This window comes from Gorilla gorilla, chromosome 2, assembly GCF_029281585.2.
Source record: "Gorilla gorilla gorilla isolate KB3781 chromosome 2, NHGRI_mGorGor1-v2.1_pri, whole genome shotgun sequence".
In the NCBI taxonomy this organism is placed as follows: domain Eukaryota; kingdom Metazoa; phylum Chordata; class Mammalia; order Primates; family Hominidae; genus Gorilla; species Gorilla gorilla.
The window spans coordinates 129,777,893-129,799,781 of NC_086017.1; the positions used below are offsets into that span (position 1 = coordinate 129,777,893).

General features: G+C 36.4%; 1 protein-coding gene and 1 long non-coding RNA gene across 15 annotated transcripts in view; one reads left to right on the forward strand and one right to left on the reverse strand.

Annotated features, from left to right (window-relative positions):
• The window catches only part of IGSF11 (immunoglobulin superfamily member 11), a 236,298-nt gene that overhangs the window by 18,642 nt on the left and 195,767 nt on the right, over positions 1 to 21,889 (reverse strand). For all 14 annotated transcript variants that reach the window (XM_031009708.3, XM_055383699.2, XM_019024798.4 and 11 more), the window contains 2 exons: positions 3,344 to 3,507; positions 1,734 to 1,941 (listed from right to left, as the gene is read on the reverse strand). In XM_031009708.3, coding sequence (XP_030865568.2) covers positions 1,734 to 1,941; positions 3,344 to 3,382 — 247 coding nt within the window. In that variant the 5' untranslated portion in view covers positions 3,383 to 3,507. The remainder of the gene's footprint in view (positions 1 to 1,733; positions 1,942 to 3,343; positions 3,508 to 21,889) is intronic.
• LOC109026415 (uncharacterized) lies at positions 16,195 to 21,070 on the forward strand. The gene is made up of 3 exons (XR_002005441.3): positions 16,195 to 16,313; positions 18,969 to 19,136; positions 20,160 to 21,070. It is a non-coding gene; the product is annotated as an uncharacterized lncRNA (long non-coding RNA).

Here is a 21,889-nt window from a genome sequence, read left to right on the forward strand (position 1 = left end):
GAGTGGATAATAATGTAGTGGACATTTCACAATCATTAAGACAGGACACAAAAAACATGGAACAAAAATTACCAAAAAGAACACTAAAGGAAGAAGGTGGTGATATGTAGTAACAAGGAAAAAAACAAAACAAAACCATAAACTAAGCCCATGGCTTGAAGTTTCATGCTGGGGAATACAGATGGTAGAGTTTAAGTCCAATTTATGATTTATTTGTAATGCTAATGACTTTTCAGTAAATATGTTCACCCTTTCCAAAATGAATAAATGAATGAATGAAAAAATGAATGCAGAGTATGCACAGGAATCAGGAAAAAAAAAAGAGTGGGTAGGGGAAGAGAGAACAATAAAAGGGTATAGGTAGGAAGAGTAAAAATCTTAGAGAATCCTAACTACTGCGGTGGGGCAAACTAATCTTTGGTTGCCTTTGTCATTGCCACTGTGATGCCAGGAAGAGAAACCCAAAATAATTCTTTGGAGGCAGCATTAATTATAAAATAAATTAAGGGCTTTTTATCTTCTTTTTAAAAATGATGCTGAGAAGTTAAGTCTGGACAAACAAAAAAGAAATAAGGTTGGATAATATGGGAAGCCACTCACCTAACTTACAGGTCTAAGTATCAGAATATTTAATTCCATTAGTACACTATACTCGGTACTCAGAGTATTTTATAATCTATACAATTTTTAATATAATACAATGAATATGGTTTTGAGAATAGAAATCCCCGACTTGGTCATCAGTTTTTTTATTCTGTTTGAAGGCTGGGAGAAAAAGGCACCAAAGGCCGAGGGAAAATGACAAGAATTCCCAACACCTGTATTCTTAAGTGACTCAACAACAACGAAGGAAAAAGAGAGCGGGGGTGGAGTTTGACAAGGACTGCAGGAGTAGATTCTGAGACTTGAGTAGGATGGAGGAGAATCAAGAACATCAACCTTCTCAAAACGTCTTCCATCTCCCCAGATGAACTGAGTTTAGCCACCTCTACCACAAGTATTCATTTAGAAAGCAGTATTTTATATTAGAGACAGAAGAATTGAAAAATAAAACATGCTTATAATGGATATTAGTGTGAGACAGTCTAACAACATGGTGTAATGGAAAGAGTGCTGGTTTGAGTAAGGAGATCTAAATTTTAATCTAAACGTTGTTGTTTATTTTCCATGCAATCTGGGGAAAAAAAACCTAAATCTATTTGGTCTCAGTATTAAGGTGATAATATGATTTATTCTTCAAACAAGGATACTTGTGGGAGTAAAAGGAGGTATTATTACAATTATGCCAGGACAACACGTGCAAGCCAAGAACTGTGGTGATCCTACTTGGTGTTACACAGATATGAAGTAATAGTATTATTCTCACACATGCCAAAACTTCTGCTCTGTACTAAAATAAGTCATTCTTGATTTAATTTGCTTTCAACATAAGTTCTGTCCTGTAGAAGCTTAAGAAAAGTGAGAGACCACTTCCGATGGTATTTGACACCATCTTTCTTCACCTTCAGAAGAAAGTCATTAAATAAGTAAGTTTTAGAGACCGCCGGAAATGAAGAAAGGAGGGGGAGACTATCTGTAAGAAGCATGGAGAAGCAGAGAAGAGATGGAACTGAGAGAAGACAGAAAAAGAACATAAGCAGACTGAAGGTGTAGAAACAAGGGCAGAAGCAAGTATGCTTGAAAGTAGCTTCATAAGTAAAGCCCAAACAGCCAAGGACTCTTGTGTCACTCACCTAACACTGTGAGACCGGTGACCCCAATGTTCCTGCCCCCTATGTCTGGAAGGTTGTTGACCAGGCACTGGTAGGTGCCAGTATCTGATAACTGAGTGTTATTAATGAAGATAGAGACATTGGTAGCTGGCATGGTGCCTGTAAATCCTACCCTACCGTGGAACCGGGGGGCACCATCAAACATCTGTCCACCCTGATACAGGATGACCTGGAAAAGAAAGCAAAATAAATAAACTGGCCACTCTATCCTCTCCTAGACACAAAACAATAACTATTTGGTAGACAGTACCAAATGCTGCACCAAACATTGGAAAATTTTATTTCTAATGTGATAATTATCATCAACTTTTTTTTTACAGTATTTGTTCATAGGTATCCTGGAGTTTTAAATTCTCACATACCAAATTAGAATAATATTTTTTCCTTACCTAACACATCAGAACATAAAAAAAGTCTTTGCTGCTGCCCACCCTACTATCAGTTCATAAATATTCTTACCAGTTCAAAAAACTGATTCCAAAACAAAAATTAAAAAATATTAGCACTGCCATTCTCATGCTTATTAGGTCACACAATGATAGATCATAGGTACAGACTGAATGTAAATAAATGTCACAGAAGGGAAGTAGAGTTACAAGTCCATGATTGCTGTTCTTATGTCAGCCTCTATTATCAAAGTTAAGTCTTCATGGAAGACTTAGAATGACATAACAAAAAGCCCTTTGAGCTGCAAGTGAGAGACTCAGGTCTATTCAAGCTCTACCTGTAAATGTGTTTAGTAACTCTACTCAAGCTCTTTCTTTACTTATTTAACTCCATCCTTGATTCCTAAAATAATAAGGTTGAACAAAATGATCTTGAAGGCAGAGTCTAACTACAACAATTCTATGAAGCAACAAAAGAAGCTTCTATTTAATTTCATATCAGAAAATTTAGCTTATCAAATATTTTGAGGTAATAATAATCTTACTGAAGGAGAAAAGCTCCATTAACATTGTAAATAAAGGTGTAATCATTATCACAATTCATTAACTTCCTGAGCATTATTTTCTGCAGTGAGTTCTACAAATTATGTGTCTTTTTCCTGTAATTGATACAGCTTACTGGGGAGTAGCTTCCATTTTCATGTACATTCTTTCATGTACACATTCTATTAATAATTTATATGAGACTCTTTGAGCTCGCTAACATGGCTAGTCATGTTTTACTTTAAAATACTAGTGAAATTAACTTAAAAAAAATCAAGTACTACAACCTAATGTTACTTCCTTACTATTATCACTATCTTTTAAAAGTATGCTCTCAACAATCTGTGATGGTGCCAGTCCCTTCTGGTCAAAATTGCCTATTAGCAATGTTGTTGATAAAATTACAGGTTCCTACATAAAACTCTCAGAAGGATATTCTTAACATCTGTTACCTTTTTAAAAAGAGGATAGCCTCTTCTGATAAGTGACTGATAGGGCAGAGGAGTAGGCCTTAAAAGAGTACACGCACATTGAAAATGCCACCTTATTCTCGAAACCAAAGATGTACTCATGATGCTTCCCTATCAACCTCCTCTGAAAAGATTAACCTTTTAGAGGTAGCACAGGATGGAACAGAAATACCTGTTCAGGTTGGTTGGCATTGGAGAGAGGAGTGACCATCCAAATGACATTGAGGTTAATGAGGGCAGCGCTGGTAGTGAAAGTGCAGGGCAGGACTGCTGTCTGACCCCGGGCCACCTGGATACTCCCAGGGCTCTCTGACACTTCCAGGGATGCTGCAACACCTACAGAAGAAGGAATAGGGAGGTTATACGCTCGCCCTTTCCCGACAGTCCAAACTCCTTCAGGAAGGTTTGCGTGTTTTATGTTATCACATTATTATTGATTATGTGAACAGACTGACATGATAGTCTTACTAAACAACTGCTGACCAGTCACTGAGTCAAAATAATAAAAATGGTTCATCCCTTTACCTCCTGGAAACTACAATAGAAAAATATTAGAAGCTCTTTACTATCTTTTGGAAGATGCTATCTGATACGTGGCCAGATTCAAATATGACACAGATGAATTCAACTGATGGGGTTTGATGAAAGATTAAAAATAAACTGAATTTTCAAAGTGTTGTTACATAAGCACACTGCAAAATTAAATGCTTACATATAAATCTAACAAATCACATAAATCTAACAAAATATGTACAGCATCCATACACAGAAGAGTATACAATGCTAATAAAAGAAATCAGTAAGACTAAATAAATGCAGAGATATGTAACGTTCATGAACTGGGAGAGTCAATCTTAAGATGCCAATTGTCCCTAAATTGATCTATAGATTCAGAGCTAGCCCAGTCAAAATCCCAGTAGTCTTTTTGTAAATGTTGACAAATTCTAAAAAATATAGAAAGACAAAGAACTAGAATAGCCAAAAGAATACTGAAAAATAAGAACAAAGATGAAGAATTCACACTACCCGATTTTAAAACTTGCTATATAGCTGTAGTAGGACAGTATGGTACTAGCTTTTTAAAGATAGACATATAGATAAATGTCACAGGGTTGAGAGTACTGAAATAAATCTTTATATTTATGGTCAAATGCTTCTCAATAAAGCTACAAGACAACTACATGGGGCAAAAATAGTCTTTTCAACAAATGGTGCTGGGATAATTTGATAGTAATATGCCAAAAATTAAATATTCTGAATATAAAATCAACAGAAAATGATCACAGACCTAAATAAAAATCAACAGAAAATGTTCATAAACCTAAATCATCATAACATACAAGTAGTCAGCAATTTCGTTTACTAGGAATCTACTCAAGTAAAATGAAAATGTATGTCCACACAACGACTTGTCCATGAATGTTCATAACAGCATTATTTATATCATGTCCTGAAAAGGAAATAATACAAATATCCATCAACTGGTGAATGGACAAACAAAATGTGATCTATCCATACAACAGAATACTGTTCAGAAACAAAAACCATCAAAGTACTGATACATCTTACAACATGCACGAGCCTCCCAAAACATATTTCTCAAAGAAGCCAGATGCAAAACACTGTATTCCACACATATAAAATGTCTAGAAAAGGCAAATCTATACAGACAGAAAATAGATTAGTACCACCCGGGGATACACAGGATGGCATAGGGACTTGTAAATAGACTTACTGGGACTTTTTAGTGATGGAAAACTAGGTTCCTGTGATGGTTGTACAACTCTGCAAGCTTAAAAGTCACTGATTTTTTTTTTTTTTTGAGACAGTCTCGCTCTGTTGCCAGGCTGGCGTGCAGTGGCACGATCTCAGCTCACTGCAAGCTCTGCCTCCCAGGTTCATGCCATTCTCCTGCCTCAGCCTCCCAAGTAGATGGGACTACAGGTGCCCGCCACCATGCCCAGCTAATTTTTTTGTATTTTTAGTAGAGACGGGGTTTCACCGTGTTAGCCAGGGTGATCTCGATCTCCTGACCTCGTGATCTGGCCGCCTTGGCCTCCCAAAGTGGTGGGATTACAGGCGTGAGCCACCGCACCCGGCCAAAAGTCACTGAATTTTATACTTCAAAGGAGTAATTTTATGGAATATAAATTATATGTCAACAACACTTAAAATTCTAAAAAAGAAAACTGATTCATCAGAGCCAACTCATGGGAAGTCAAAATAACTGTTATCTCTTCTGCAAAGCCTCCTCCCTGGGATGATGAAACAGTATGGAAATAACAGTAGATCAAAATAGGCCATGGAGACCCTACAAAGAAGTTATTTTAGATCATGAAAAATACATTCAGTCTATGACAGTATCTCAAACTGTTTTACTTTGAAGTGATAGTATCTCAATTCTCCCAAAAAAGTAACAGAATAACATACTGTTATGATTACAATAGTTTAAAAAATAAACATGCATAACACCTTCCCTGTACAGAATGTCATATTCTTCACGTATAGTCTGATGATGTTCTCAGGAGTTAAATTTGCAGAATAAAATGTTTCATAAATTGTCTGTGATAGAACATAAAGCATTTGATGACATCAGGAAAAGTTTCTAAGATAAATAACATTAGGGGAAGTCTCTAAATTTTAAAAAAGAAGTTGAAAGAACCTCAGCAATTAGTGACAGAAAGGGAAGGTTACTTGATCATGGAGCAGGCAATGAACAGAATGAGTTACCTCATAAGGTAGAAGTGGGTTAGAGAATGTATTTGTTATAGTGATATGATAAATTTAAAATAAATGCTGATAGAGATGTTTTTAAGAATAAGTGTGGAAGCCAAACTGGTGCCAAACCTCCATCACTGCCTTCTTCAGACAATACTCCAAGGAACAGGTAAAGGAAATATAATGCCAACTTAAACTATACGGGATTGTAAGTACCCTCCACCAGCAATTCACTAATTTCAAGCTTAACTCAAACAATCTTTGATACAAATTTTTTTAAATGACCAATATGAACTAAGAATGAAAGAGAAAGAGAAAGCAACTGCAACAGGGTGAGCAGAGGACAAGGAGCTGTGCGGGACAGGGCTGGAAGCCAGGGAGGCAACAGGACGGCTGGCACAGAGCAAGCCTCTGGGGCAGCAGAAGTTGTGAAAGGCCAACTTCACTTACTTCATGTTTTTACATAAGGTCAATCCTAAAATCTCACATTCTGAAATAGCTGAAGAAGAAATATTCTAGATGAGCTGCTTTCAGAACTTGCAAAGGTGTAGATTTGAAGCTGTACAAATCGGGTTTAAAATGTGGTACTTTCATCTATTTAGCTGCATGTCCCCAAACAAGTAACTTAATCTCTGAGTCTGTTGCTTCATCTGTAAAACAGAGCTAAATATTATCATCACGTCATACAAGGGGTATGATGAGGTCAGTACCAGACGCTGAGGATGACTACCACCACCACTACTATTGCTAGCTAATATTTAGGTCACACTGACTACACCAAGTCCACATTAAGCTCTCTCTACATATAACATGTATTTTATATATATACACACACACACACACACACACACACACACACACACACATGTATACACAAACTCATTTAATCCTATAAGGTACTTACTGACATTATTTTCATTTTACAGAATAATAGAAAAACAGAGAATTAAAAATACAGCTCAAGGTCGCACAGTCGCAAAGCTAGGAAGTGGTAAGGTCTGGCTTCAAACCCAGGCAGTTAGTCTACAAGGAACACACACTACTACACATAACTCAACACACAGAAATCATTCCATATGTGTTTGCTGTTATTATTATCACTACAATATTATATGATGACATACTTTAAAACTAGAATGGACTTTTACGTAAAGGAGTTAGAAACTCCTTCTACTTCCTGCTTCCCAATCTGCGAATCAGTTTCAGTCCGCCTCACCCTCATCTCCCTCTCTCCTGTCAGTTTAGAGGAGTTTATCTAGGACCAACCCTGTACGTGAGCTTCAAATACCATCTGCTTGGCCCCCTTAGTGACCTTATCATAGACTTCCCCCTCCCATAACTTCAACCCCTTTCTCTGCACTGGAGACTTCCTGATTTAAACATCCTCAAGTATTTAAACTGAAAACAAAATTCCAACTTCCCTACACCCCACAGTCCTCACCAGGGAGGCCCTAGCTCTCTGATACTTCACGTTAATCTTTTTGAAAGCACTGTCTATAGTCTCTCCACAGAATCTATTCCTGCTCCACAGTCTTCAATCTACTTCTGCCCCAATCATTTCTTAAAAACAATTTTCCCTAGGCTTCCCAGATACCTCCTTGTGGCTGTATGACACTTGTAATCATTCTTGGACTCTGGTAAACATCTGACAGAGATGACCCTTCCCTCTTCCTTAAAACACACCTTTCCCTTAGCTTCAGTGATGTTAATATAATTCACTTCTGGTTTTCCTCCCAACTCTCTGGACACTTCTCACTTCCTCTTGCTGTTTTACCCTTTTCCACATGGTTACTGAATGTTGGTATTTCTGAAAGTACTGCCTTGATGCCTTATTCTAAACTATCTCCCTACAGAATTTCACTTACCATCATGAATTCAGTTCTCATATAAATGCTAATGGCTTTCAAATTTATATCTCTACTCAAAACCTCTCCTCTTATATCCAATTGCCTCCTAGACTTCACCATGTGGCTACCTCAAAGGCACCTCAAAAGTGTGCTTGTCCAAGATCAAACTATTCCTTTGCATGCCCACCTCCCAAATATACTCTGGCTCCTTCCTGATGTTCCCTATGGTTGTGAATGGCTCGAACAGGGCCAAGCTGGGCAAGCCAGACATTTAGAGACCTTCAAGTCAACTCTGTCATCATCTCCCAAACCCAATCCATGATCAAATCTGGCACAATTTACCAACTAAATTTCTCTTGACTCCTGGAATCTGAGTCTTTGCTCTGTTTTCTGTCTTTCCTCTGTCTGGTTTGCTTTGTTCCAAACCTCAACTTCTTTACCTAGTAACCTACTCATAAACCCCAGCTTCTTTACTTAGTAACCTACTCATCATTTACAATAGCTCAAGTGATACCTTCTCACAAGAAAAGCCCTGACCTCTCAGTCTAGGTCAGAGTCTCACAAAGTAGTGTCAGAACACCACCAAGCTTTTAATCATACCTTGCGATTATTTAACAAATCCTCATTAGTATACTGTATGGTCTAAGAAAGCACACCATAGGAACTCAACACATACATGTTGCTAAATTGATCTAATCCCATTACTTCAATTTCCACATGAAATATCAGGGTGTATATACATATATATATATATATATACATATATATATATATATATATGTATATACACCCTGAGATATATATATACACACACACACACACATATATACACACACACATATACGTATGTATATACATATACGTATGTATATGTGTGTGTGTACATATATATATATCAGATGCCAAAAGAGACTTTTAAGACAAACTGCCCTGAAGAATTTGCACAAGGAAGATGGCTGAAAATTGGTTATATAACTTTGAGGACTACACAAAGGGAATAAATGAGTCAGGGGTGAAAGTCTGTAAAGAGGCTTTGTGGAGAGAACTTTTAAATTGGGGCTGTGGTACACTAAAAGACTCACTCGCCCTATTCCCACCTTGTAGGTGAACACACGTGAAAGCTGGTGCAGGGTCTTCTTAGGCCTAACAAGAGGGCTCGCTGATGGGACCTCAGTAGAGGAAAGTTGAAGCCGGATATCTGGACTCCTAGAGGGTATCTCACTGGCCATCAGGGAGCCATACTTATAATTCTGTATATAAATTAAGATTTTCTTATTCTGTTTCATTTTTTAAATTCAAAGTGATCAGAAAAGTTGTATAACCTGCTTTAGTTCTCATCTAGGGAAAGAACTGACTCATGAATGAATTTAAAGGTATGCAGAAGACGAAATTAAGTTACTCTGTGAATGTGTCTCATGGTTCCTCTTTAGTATACTGATAGAACTATGTGTAATAAAAAGTTTCTTAGAGTAATAAAAAGTTTCTTAGAGTAAGAAGGAGTGAAATGGGTGCTTTTTTGCATTTTTGATGCTTAATTTTTTTCTATCCTATTAAAAAAACCAAAAACCCTATTTCCTCTTAAAGGATATTTCCATGTTTGAAATTCTAGGCAAGAATTTAAACTTGAACGCTAAATATTAGGTTAAAAACCCACTTAGGCTGGGTGCAGTGGCTCACACTTGTAATCCCAGCACTTTGGGAGGCTGAGGCAGGCAGATCACTTGAGGTCGGGAGTTCGAGACCAGCCTGGCCAACATGGTGAAACTCCATCTCTACCAAAAATACAAAAATTAGCCAGGCATGGTGGCAGGTGCCTGTAGTCCCAGCTACTTGGGAGGCTGAGGCAGGAGAGTCGCTTTAACATGGGAGGTAGAAGTTGCAGTGAGCCAAGATTGCACTACTGCAATCCAACCTGGGCGACAGAGTGAGATTTCATCTCAAAAAAAAAAAAAAATTTAAAACATCTTACAATTTGCAATATTTACATGTAAAATGCATAATTTAAGAGCCAAAGTGACAGCATTTTGCACTTGAATCCTTTCTTTGTACTTTCACTTCAGTCAACTCCATGAATTCTGAATGACTCTCAGCAATTACATAAAAAGGATATAAAGTGCATGGTCATATTTCCTCTGAGGAGTTAAAGTCATAAATACAGTTGTCTATAATCTTTCTTTAGACTCCCGTTTCCCAAGATTTAAAGCAGAAAGGCATTCACATTATTTCAAACCTCTTGGTACATGTTAGAGGAAATGAAGCTGGCAACAAAGAATCTTTAAAAATCGTAGGAGGTACCATCCACACTACACAGCCAAGAGAACAGACAATGGACATTTTACTGTGATCTGCCTACTACTAGAGTCAAATGACATGAAATCCCCCCTGCAAACTCATCAGAGGTTGAACGTTGGATGTTCACAATGGGGACTGGCCCAAGCAATCCAATGGAGATTTCACAACAGTGTTCTCTGATGACTATGAAGCAAGTGCTCATGTTTCAGGATTAGCCCAACTGCCAGAACACTTCCCTCTGGGAATATAATCAGCAAAGCATCAAAAAGACCTTAATGGCACTTTGGGAGGCCTATGTTATCCTTCTGCCTAAAATGTCAATATCAGTGGTCACAAAATGCTTATTGGTTTATATCATCCCATATGATCTCACAAGTATTTCTTACATAAATATGTGTAATACAAATTTATATAACCTATCAAATTAAGTTCTATAGTTTATCAGACTGACATGAGTTCAAAAAATAAAAATTGTACACTATCCTCCTCGTTTTCTGAAGGAAACTAAGGAATACCACAATTCTCTAGTGTTGTAGTAGTTTTTTAAACAAATCATTCTCCCTTCAAATTTTAACCAAATTTTAATTAGATGAAATAATCTACCTTTATACTTACCATATAATCTTTTTACAAACTGCCATCTCAACTAAAAAAAAAGTTTGTGTTAGCTGAAATTCAATTATATTTTGGCCATCTACTCAGTGCTAAGTGAAATGAAGAGTAATAGCTGACTAATTTATCAATATAGATGGCTCTATTACATATTGGTCATCTACATTAATCAATTTACAGGATCACTGCCAAGTTTCTACTTCATTTTACGCCATATCACAATATATTTTATGGTTGGTGTACAATGGCAAGCTACCATAAAATTATATATCTTCATTTTCTGGCTGAAGCATTAAACATTCATTACACAGTCTATGTAACATGTAATAGTCTGGCTGTAATATGTAATTGTACTCTATTTCTATGGTACTACAGTTTCCCTTTAGATATAATTTCAGTGCTTTCTCATTGACTTCTCCCCTTCAACCACAAACATTGCTCAGAGACCATCCCAAGGGCAAAGAGCATGCCTTATACCGAACTAATGCACACTCTTTAGATTATCACTCCTCTTTGTCACTTTCCAAAAGATATCTCTCTCTCTCTCTCCCTCATATATATATATATATATATATATATATATATATATATATATAATGTGTGTGTGTACATATGCATATGTGTATATACATATGTGTGTGTATACATGCTTACGTGATTCCTACATGTCATGGCATATATATTACATGGGTAGCATTAACTCAGCAGTATCTCCAAAAACTTGGTGTGAACTTTATCAGAATTCTCTTCAGCAAGCTTCCTATTATCACTTCCTGCTGATTTCATATCTGGCTATCAGCTTACGTATTCTACTCCATTTAGGAATCCCCTTTTGGGGGGCATTTAGTAACACCAGGCCTGCATTTCGCATGGCCATTGATTAGTGCTGCCCCTTTAGACAAAGCAGGAGCTTTCCACACTGCCAGGATCCCCACCCACTTCCCGTTATTCCACGATATAACCCACTTTACTCCATCATGTTACCTGTCTGACTCCTGTGGGCATTTATGTTTGCAACCCCTTATTTAAAACTAAGCAAGCAATGTGATTATAATTAGCCATAAAGAACCAAGGCACAAAAGCAGAACCAGGCTTTGCAGTGTTATGATGGACATGCTACTATGATTGCTACCACACTCAAAACTGACTTCAGAGAAAGGAGAAAGAAGCAATTCCTTGAACATGAGTCACTATGGTTTATGACATAGGATCTTATTTACATCCTGGCTACAAGTGATTGTACCAGAAATCAGCATTTCACCAAGGAGAGGCTGGACAGCTAATTATGAGGTAACTTATAAGATAATATAGTTTGGGAAAGCAAAGAGTTTGGGAAAGCAGTAGCATGTGAAGAAAGAAGAGTCAAATAACTAAAACAGGCATAGAGAGGGATATTACATAATGATAAAAGGGCGTGCTGACTCATCAAGAACCTAACAGTCCTGTGTATGCACCTCTCACAACAGAGCTTCAAAGTACAAGAAGGAAACACTGCAGAATTAAAAGGAGAAAAAGTGAAAAACCTGCAATTATGGTTGGTGACTGCAACACATCTCAATCATTAACTTATAGAACAGACAAAAACAGTAAAAACACAGAAGACCTGAACAATGAACTTAATATAAATGAAAACTTTAGGATGTTCTACCTAACACCATAGAATATATATTATTTTAAAGTAGACATGGAACATCCATTAAGGCAGAACATATTCTGGACTATAAAATGAACTTCAGAAATTTTTAAATAATTAAAGTTATACAAAGAACATGAGTTAAACTAAACTCAATAGGAAGAAATCTAGAAAACCATCATGTATTTTTTTTTTTTTAAATCACTTCGGGCCAGGTGTGGTGGCTCAAGCCTGTAATCCCAGCACTTTGGGACGCCAAGGCAGGTGGATCACCTGAGGTCAGGAGTTCAAGACCAGCCCGGCCAACATGGCGAAACCCCATCTCTACTAAAAATATAAAAATTAGCCGGGTATGGTGGCATATGCCTGTAGTCCCAGCTAGTTGGGAGGCTGAGGCAGGAGAATTGCTTGAACCCAGGAGGCAAAGGTTGCAGTGAGCCAAGATCGTGCCACTGCACTCTAGCCTGGGTGACAGAGCAAGACTCCGTCTCAAAAAAAAAAAAAAAAATCACTTCTAAATAATTCACAGGTCAAAGAAGAAATCACAAGGAAGATTAGAAAATATTTTTAATTATGTGAGTATGAAAACACAACTTATCAAAATTTATGGGGAAGCAACCAAAGCATTACTTAGAGAAAAGTAACAGCAGCATCTAAATGTGCATATTAGAAAAGAAGAAAGGTTTATAATCAATGACCTAAGTTTCCACCTTAAGAAACTTTTTAAAAAGTAATTTAAATTTAAATCAAATGCAGGCATACAGAAGCAAAGTATCAAGACAGAGTAGAATTCAATAAAGACAGAAAAACAACAGGGTAAATCAATAAAATCAAAATTTAGTTATCTGAGGTCAATAAAATTTATAAATCTCTAACCAGACTGACAAAGAATAAAGAGAAAAGTCACAAATTATCAATTCAGATATGAAAGAAGAGACATAATTACAGATCCTACAGACATTAAAAGAAGAACAAAGAGATATTATCAGTACCAATAATTCAAACAGCTAACAAATTTAATGGTAAAAGATTTTCCTCCTACAGTAAGGAACAAGGAGAGATGTCTGCTCTTGCCACTTCTATTTAACATGCAGATTGCAGTCACTGCAATAAGGCAAGAATAAGAATTAAAAGACATATAGATTGAAAATTTCAAAGTAAAACTATTTATTTGCAGATAACACATCTACATTAAAAATTCTTACAAGTCTACAAAAAACCAACTAATTCTAATAAATGAGTTTAGCAAGGTTTCAGAAATCAAGGCTAATATACAAATAGCAACGATTTTTCTATACAGTAGCAATGAATATTTGGAAATTAAAATTTTAAAATGATACCACTTATAATAGCATCCAAAACATGAAATACTTAGGGATAACCTTCAGAAAATATCTGTAAGATCTGTGCAATGAAAATTACAAAATTTTCCTGAGAGAAATTTAAAGACTTTACTGCCTGGAGAGACAAACTGTGACCATTAGTCAAAAGACTCAATACTGTTAACCCAAATTTATCTTTAGATTTAATAGAACCCAAATCAAATTTTCAGTGAGCTGTTTTGTATAGACAAATTGCTCCTGAAATGTATGTACAAAAGTGAATATTAGAATAGAATAATTTTCAAGAAAAAAAGTAAGTTATAAAGTAATATAGATAAAGTAGCATTGGAATAAGGACATATAGAGAGTCCAAAAATTGATTCATACATAAATGGGCAATTGATTTCCAACAAAGGTGTCAAAGCCATTCAGGGGGAAAAGTTTACTCTTTTTGAAAAACTGCACTGGGGGAAAAAATAATCTCCATATGCCAAAAAAAAAAACACCTCTACCCTTATTTAATACTTTATATAAAAATTAACTCAAAATAGATAAAAAATTTAAACATATCAATAAAACTATAAAACTTCTGGAAGAAAACACAGGAGAAATTCTCTATGACTCTGGGTTAGAAAAAGCCTTCTAGAATAGGATACAAAATGCATTAACCACTTAAAAATGGGTAAGACCTCATCAAAATTAACAGTTTCTTGTCTTCAAAAGACACTATTAAGAAAATAAAAATACAAGCCATAGGTTGGGAAAAAATATTTTCAAAACACAAGTTCTTGTATTTATAATATCTAAAAACTCTTAAAATTCAACAAAACAAACAGTCCGATTTTTTAAATGCACAAAAGATTTGAACAGACACTTCACTATACATAGAAAGTATACAAATGAGTAATAACATCCTGAAAAGATGCTCCACTTCATTAGTCAACAGGGAACTTAAAACCACATTGAGATAATATAAAACATCAACTAGAATATATTATATCAACACGACAATGCTAAGTGTTGATGAGAATGTAGAACAACTAACTCTCATACATTTCTGAAGGAACTGAAATGTAGTACAGTCATTTGGAAACATTTTCACATTTTATTACAGAATTAAATGTACACTTAACTATACAATCTAGCAATTCCAATTCTAGATATTTATGCAAGACAAGTAAAGATACAGATCTACAGAAAAACCTATATGCAAATGTTCACTGCATCTTTATTTGTAATAGCCAAAATACCAGACACAACTCAAATGCCCATCAACTTGCAAATGGATAAAACAATTGCGACACAGCCATTTAATGAAATATTACCTATGAACAAAAAAAACCTCAAACTTCTGATATATGCAAAATGACTAAATGTTAAAGCTATTGTGCTAAGTGAAATAATCCAGAAACAAATGGCTATATACTGCATGTATCCATTAAAAAAAAAATCTATGGAGAAAGCAAAACTATACAGGCAGAAAACAAAGCAGCAGTTGCCAGATGCTGGAGTTGGGACTGAGGGTTAAAGTTTGGCAGAGAATACTACATAGGGCAGAAGGGAAGTCCTTGGAGTTATAGAAATAGTGTACATCATGGTTATGGTAGTGAACACAAGACGAAACATTTGTCAAAACATAGCAAACTATATACCTAGACAGAGGGATTTTATTGTATGTAAGTTATACCTTAAAAAAATTTTTTTTTAGAAAAAGGTATGTTGGGAAGCTCACAGAATCATGGAAATGGCTTGAAAAACAAATTAAGAGCTAATCTTCCAGGAAAACATCCATAACTATACTGTAAAACTGGCTTAAGAAAATTGCTGCAACTGTCCCTGTCACCAAACCCCAAATGCCAAAACTTTACTGCAACTACGAATGATGTCCCAGTGCTATATCAGGCACTTAACCCTACAACACTATCATCCTGCAAAGCCATACTCTTATGCTGCTATCTGTGCTAGCAATAGAAGCTCAACATAGAACTTGTTCTGTCACGTTTCTTCTTTCAAGTCAGGGCCAGAGACTCTCTATGTGAATCTGACTGAAGGGCCGAAGTCCAAGCTACACAAGAGGCCAGAAATTTAAGTTCTCATTTCTAACACTGGGGAGGTAGACTCATAATGAGGGAATTCCTCCAAATAGAAATACTATTCAAAATATGATTTGTCAGCCATGAATACGACTATGCTGACTACAGCAAGCAACAAATGAAACCAATAATAATTATGTCTTTCTCCTTCCTCTCTCCAACCTCTTCTAAGCCTATCTTTGTCAAGTTGTCTGTGTATTCCTTTATCTTGTCGGCTTTGCAGGGTGGAAAGATGAAACTACTGAAGACCAACAGGCTTCCTGTCTCTTGTGAAGCCTATGCTCACTGAGGAAGCTACAGTGGGGCAGAGGAGGTAGGAGGGGCTGCCTTTGAGCCTGATAAAGGAGAAAAAATACTACTGGGAGGGGAATGGAAGTTGGCCAAGTTCCTTGACAAGAGGAGATCCATGCTCTCCTTTTCTCAGAGGATAAAGGAAATAACGGTGCCTCAAAGAGGATGGCTGTCCTGGAGACTGGAGCTCTGGTCATCACAACATTCCATGTGTCCTACAAGGCACAGAAGCTGCAGAGCAACACAAAGGATCCTGTGGGCTTGAACAAGGGGCTCGAACAAAAAGCAGTTACTCCACAGAAGACCAGAGGGGTCCTCCCAGCATTCTGGCTCTGTAAGAGAGACTGCAGCATATAGAGGGGAGCCTCAATAATTGATAATTATCACAATGATTTTTTTAAAAAGGGGTCTCAGATTTGAATTCAACTTGACATTTTAAAAAACAGATAGACATTTCTTACAAAACTTTGTGGAGCCTAGAAATGATGAGCAAAGTTTAAAAATAAATCTTAATGCCCTAAGCATTATATAAGGACTTTAAAAAAGATCTCTGTGCTTTCAAAAATTTCAGAAATCATAGTTTAAAGACAAGGCAGGGAATGGGCAGAGAAAACTGACAGAATCTAGGGGCTATTTTTTCGCTATTTCAGGATTGTCTTTTATTACAATGATAACCCTCTAGCCAAATCTGAACTTCCATGTGACTGGCCTTTTTCAGGGAAAATAAAATTTCTTGCTGGTTAGCTTTCTAAAGGACTTCTGAAAATCTAGGCTTTTAACTTGGATAATAAATAGGGTGAGAAGAATGTATTTTTCTTTCCTGTATACAGAACACTCTCTGACATTGTGATGCTACAGTTGTATGTCCTTATCAGTCTGGTTACTACATTGAGATTTATATTGGGAAATGCTATCTAGAGTTTCCAGATGGCAAGAGGCCAGATAAAGGGCCTTTGCTGTTAAATACAACCGTGTACTCTCAACTTCACCACTTGGTTGAATATAGCTCTACTTGGCTATAATGAGCAAGCTCCATTTGTTTAATGAAGCATTCATATGACAAAAGTGGCTAAATCAACAAGTAGAGTTATTTATGAACAAATAAAGCCATCTGAAACCATCAGGAAGGATGTTACATTCTGAAACCAATTAAATTCTTTTTAAAAATGGCTCAACTGAAATATTTTATTCTTGTTCACCAGTAACACTGCTTCTTTCCAAATTAAACACTATTTTTAAAATTTTTCTTGATTTTTAGATATGTTTGTGTTAGTACTAATTTAACTTCTAACTAGTTTAAAGCATTCTTCAGTTTTTAACACACAAATATTTTAAATGTGGAAGTAGAGAGTTTGGTTATCCTTTTAGAAGTTCTCTTGAAGTCTAGGAATAGAGATAGAGGTAATATGGCATCATCATTAGGTTCTAATACAATGTATCTAGGTTTACTTTCTATGACCTTCAAGGCTCTGCTTAACCTGACCTTTGCCTGTCCTTCCAGCCAGTCTTACAGTACTTTCTTCCACAGTGGACTTTTCTCAGGTTCAGCAACACACTGCACCCTCCCATCTAAGATTTATGTGGTCTATTGCCTTAGCTTGAAATACACACACACACACACACACACACACACGATCCCTCTCATTTCTACCCATCCTTCAGATTTCAAAATTCTGCTGACCTCCAGAACAGACTACCCTTCCTTTTTAAATGCCCTCATGACACCCTGTACTTCCTTGATATAGTCACGACACTTTAAATTCTCTTAATAGAGGCCTTTCTCAATTTGATTCTAAGTAGAACCTATATGCTCGGGTCTCAGCACACAGAGACCATAATACAGTAAATGTTCAATATATTTGATGTTCAATGTACTTGATGCTATTCATCAAGAACCTATGTGCCAAGTATTTTTAGGCGGTTTATATAAAGCTTAGTAACAAACAAGACTTGGAGGTGATATGATTATTAATCGTATTTTACACATGAGGAAACTGAGACCCAGAGATGGAGCTGGGATTCAAAACAATGTCTAGTGTGACTCCAGAGCCTTTCCTAACTCCTACTTAAAGCCTCTGAGGAATGCTGAAAAGAGCACAGGACATAGAATCCAGGTACAGCTACTGACTAATTGTGTAGCCCGGGGCACATTATTTTAACTTGTTGGCCTTAGTTTTTTGGCATCTTTAAGAAAAGGCATAAAAATATCTGCCTCACAAAATCACTTTGAAGAAATATACATTAAATGCCTTGCACAAAGGAGGTTTTTAATAAACAGCAATTGAATTTGATCTCAAAAAATAACCTAAGTACAAATAAGCAGGGAAAAAAAAAACAGAAAACAGAGGAAAGAAAATAGCACGTATTCACCTAGAGTCATATAATCGTCCCAGTAGCATCAAACTTCTCAAGAAAATTGTGGTCATACTCTTATTTTGACAGAGACCTACAACTGTGATTATTAAAAGTAATATAAAGTTACTCTTAAGCATATATTAGGAAGAAGCTTATTTTGGCATGAGTTATTACATATCTATGCTTTCCACCCTGCCACCTCAGAGTAAAGTCAAAAAACTTCCCATGATGAAGCCATGGTGAAATTCAAAAGTGAAATGTAAATGAGAAGTAGGAAAGAAATGTTAAAAATTGGTAGGAAATGAAAAGATAAAACTAAATGAAACCACAGAGTGCTGGAAGAATAAGCAAGGAAAGAATAGAGGAAGATAATGGGGATAGAAGGCACTGTATTGTTGACAGCATCTGATCTAGAGATTAGTGTTATTTCTAAGCAGATTAACCAAATCCCAACTGTTCCACATCAGGTCCTTTCTCTAAGCTTTTCTTACCTCATATCAGCAAATAAAAAATAAATAAAATTTTAAACACATAAATGAAATTAAAGGAAAAAACCACCCACACAAACCAGAAATGTCCTGGGTTGACAATTCATCCTAATATGCTTATTTGTCTCCTTCTGTTCTGTGCCTAGATTAAAATGATGAAAGTCATCAACCTTAAAAGAAGCAAAAAAGAAGAGAATTAGCTCCTCTGTGTAATTTTTTTAAATATAGCATCAAACCATCTTCCCGTCAGCAACAGGCACTGCAGTATTGAAGATCATCACATGAGGGCAGAGGGCGTAAAAAAGGATGGTGTGGTAGGAGATTGTTATTTCTGTCCCAGATACAGAGAAGAACTTTTAACCTTATTGTGCTTTTCCTTATCATAACCTTCTCCATAGCAACCACAGAACTGCAGTAGCAAGAAACAGATGGGAAGACAAAAAATATACGTACATTATTAACCATTGGCTACACACACACACGCACACACACACACACACACACACACACACACATGTATATACATAAATCCGGAAAAATGAATTCAGTAATTTTTTTAAAAAAAATCACACAACTTCCCCCCAAAATTTCATATTGCTATGGAAGACTAACCACTAAAACACTAGGCTAGCATAGTATTATTGTAATTTTTCTATAGCACTTATACTTGCAACCTATTTATAGCACTTTACAACAGATTTAATCTCTAAAATGAGCCTATTTTACTTAAAAAAAAAAAAGAAGAAGAAGAAGAGGAGGAAAGAAAGAAATCTTTTGAGGCCCAACAAACAGATTTCTCAATGCTTAGTCCTGAAGAATGGGCTTTCACCTCCCTTACTATTCCTGAATAACTAACACTGACATAGTAGTCATGTTATAGGATTATGACTTTGTGTCCAATGTATGTCATACTGCTGGTGAAAAGCACTTCTTACCCCATTAGTCATTCTCCTGAGTTTAAAACCAGAAAATCTAGAAAGGGTCACCACTAACAAGCATTTTTATGACAAGGTAAAACAATAAGAGTACAGTCACTCTTTGGGCACAACACTCCCTACTCTGCTATCACTGTTTCTTTATTTTGGCTTAACGTTTTTAACTGCTTAACAAATGCACATGGCCGGGCGCGGTGGCTCACGCCTGTAATCCCAGCACTTTGGGAGGCCAAGGCGGGCGGATCATGAGGTCAGGAGTTGCTTCCACCAACTTCTGAGTTAAAGGGTTGAGAAAATTGTTAAGAATTTAAGGTACTACAACTGCTTAAACAATATTAGTAATTTCCTTCCAAATAATTTTTAAAGTTATTCTCTTTTCTCTCCTCCTAAAACAACTTCCAGTTGAGACCAGAAGCAGCAGCAGTCCTCGACATCAACTACAACTTTCCTTCGCACAGTGCATACCCTCTGATATACTGAACCCAACGCCTATCCTCCAGCCCCCTAAGAACTAGAGAGGGAGCCTCACAACATTCCAATTTAATCCTTCAGAAAATTCATTACTCTTCAAAGTTGTCTGTGGTTTTGTGACAACGATATGACTAGGTGCAAAATGGCTTGCAACTAATTAACAAACATAGAAGCATCCAACAAACATATACGTGTACAATCTGAGGATTTAGGGATGAAATCAGTTATCCAGGTTAGATATCAACAAAAGAGCAGTAACTATAAAGTTTCATGAAGAAAGTGGCTGTTGAGGTGTGGATTATGAAAGTAAGACTGACAACAAGAAATGATTTTGTTATAATCAAGAAGTGAAACTAAATAAATGTTCTTTAAATTGATGGATAAATAAGAAAGAATTTATTTACAACAGTAAATAAATCCAATACCTGTTATAAATAAGATAAAGCTGGCTATAAATTCACATTTTCATGTGAGCGTTTTGAAGTATGTGGACATAAAAAACACACACCTCAAGTATACTTCTCAATGATTTCTGATAAAGAACACACCTTTGTAACCAGCACCTGGTGTAAAACCAGAAACAGAACATTACCAGATTCCTAAACAAGCCTTCTTTGTGCCCCTTTTTAGTCACTACCCTCCCCCATTCAAGGTAACTTCTATCTTGACTTCTAACACCATACTTTTAGTTTTGCCTATTGTTAACTTCATATAAATAGAATGATACTGTATATTTTGTGTGTGTTTGGCTTCTTCTGCTCCAACTTTTGTTGGTAAGGTTTATAGAGATTGTTAAATATAGCTATAGTTCATTTATTTCTATTACTATGTAGTATACTTGGATTCAGGAATACACCATAACTTAATCATCCATTCTATTGTTGACTGGCATTTAGGTTATAAGCACATGCACAGATGTAGAACAACCGCTTTTAAAAAATGGTTTGGCAATTTTCTAAACATACGCAAATTCTATGAACCAGCAATTCTATCCCATGTATGTGTATATATACACACATGTTAAATATATACACAGAAACATGCTGTGAAAGTGCTTTGCAAATGGCAAAATGTAAAATGTAAGGAATGTTACCAAAGAGCTGAAACGCACTGTGTCTTTCTTGCAACACTGATTCTTGGATATATCAGATAATAAATGTATTTTGTACTGAAAATAAGATATTGCCACTGTTGCCCTCAGAAATTACTATAAGAATTCAACGGTTGTGGGAGGAAAAGGCAGAGGAGTACTTATCTGCAGGAAATCTGCTGGGACACAGCAGGTCTCAGGGACTTGTGTCTACATGAAAACTTGAGACTTCTGAAAGAAGTGGATACGAAAGCAGCATGTTCAGCCCCAAAACACAAGAAATGAAGTTCCCACAAAATGGGAGATTACAGAATCCTTAACTTGACCAGAAACTCAAGTTAAGTGGGGAAAAGGTCTACATGCTAAAGTTTGGGTCTGGTAAACAGGGTGGTAATAGTCAATGAGGAGGATTAGTATTGGATGTCATAGTAAATACAGCCATTTGTTGTCCTGTTCTATGGCTCAAATGCAGGGAATTTATCCCTGGTTCCTCACGAGAAAACTGTAAGAACCTTAAAAAGCAAACATTAGGCCGGGCGTGATGGCTCACGCCTGTAATCCCAGCACTTTG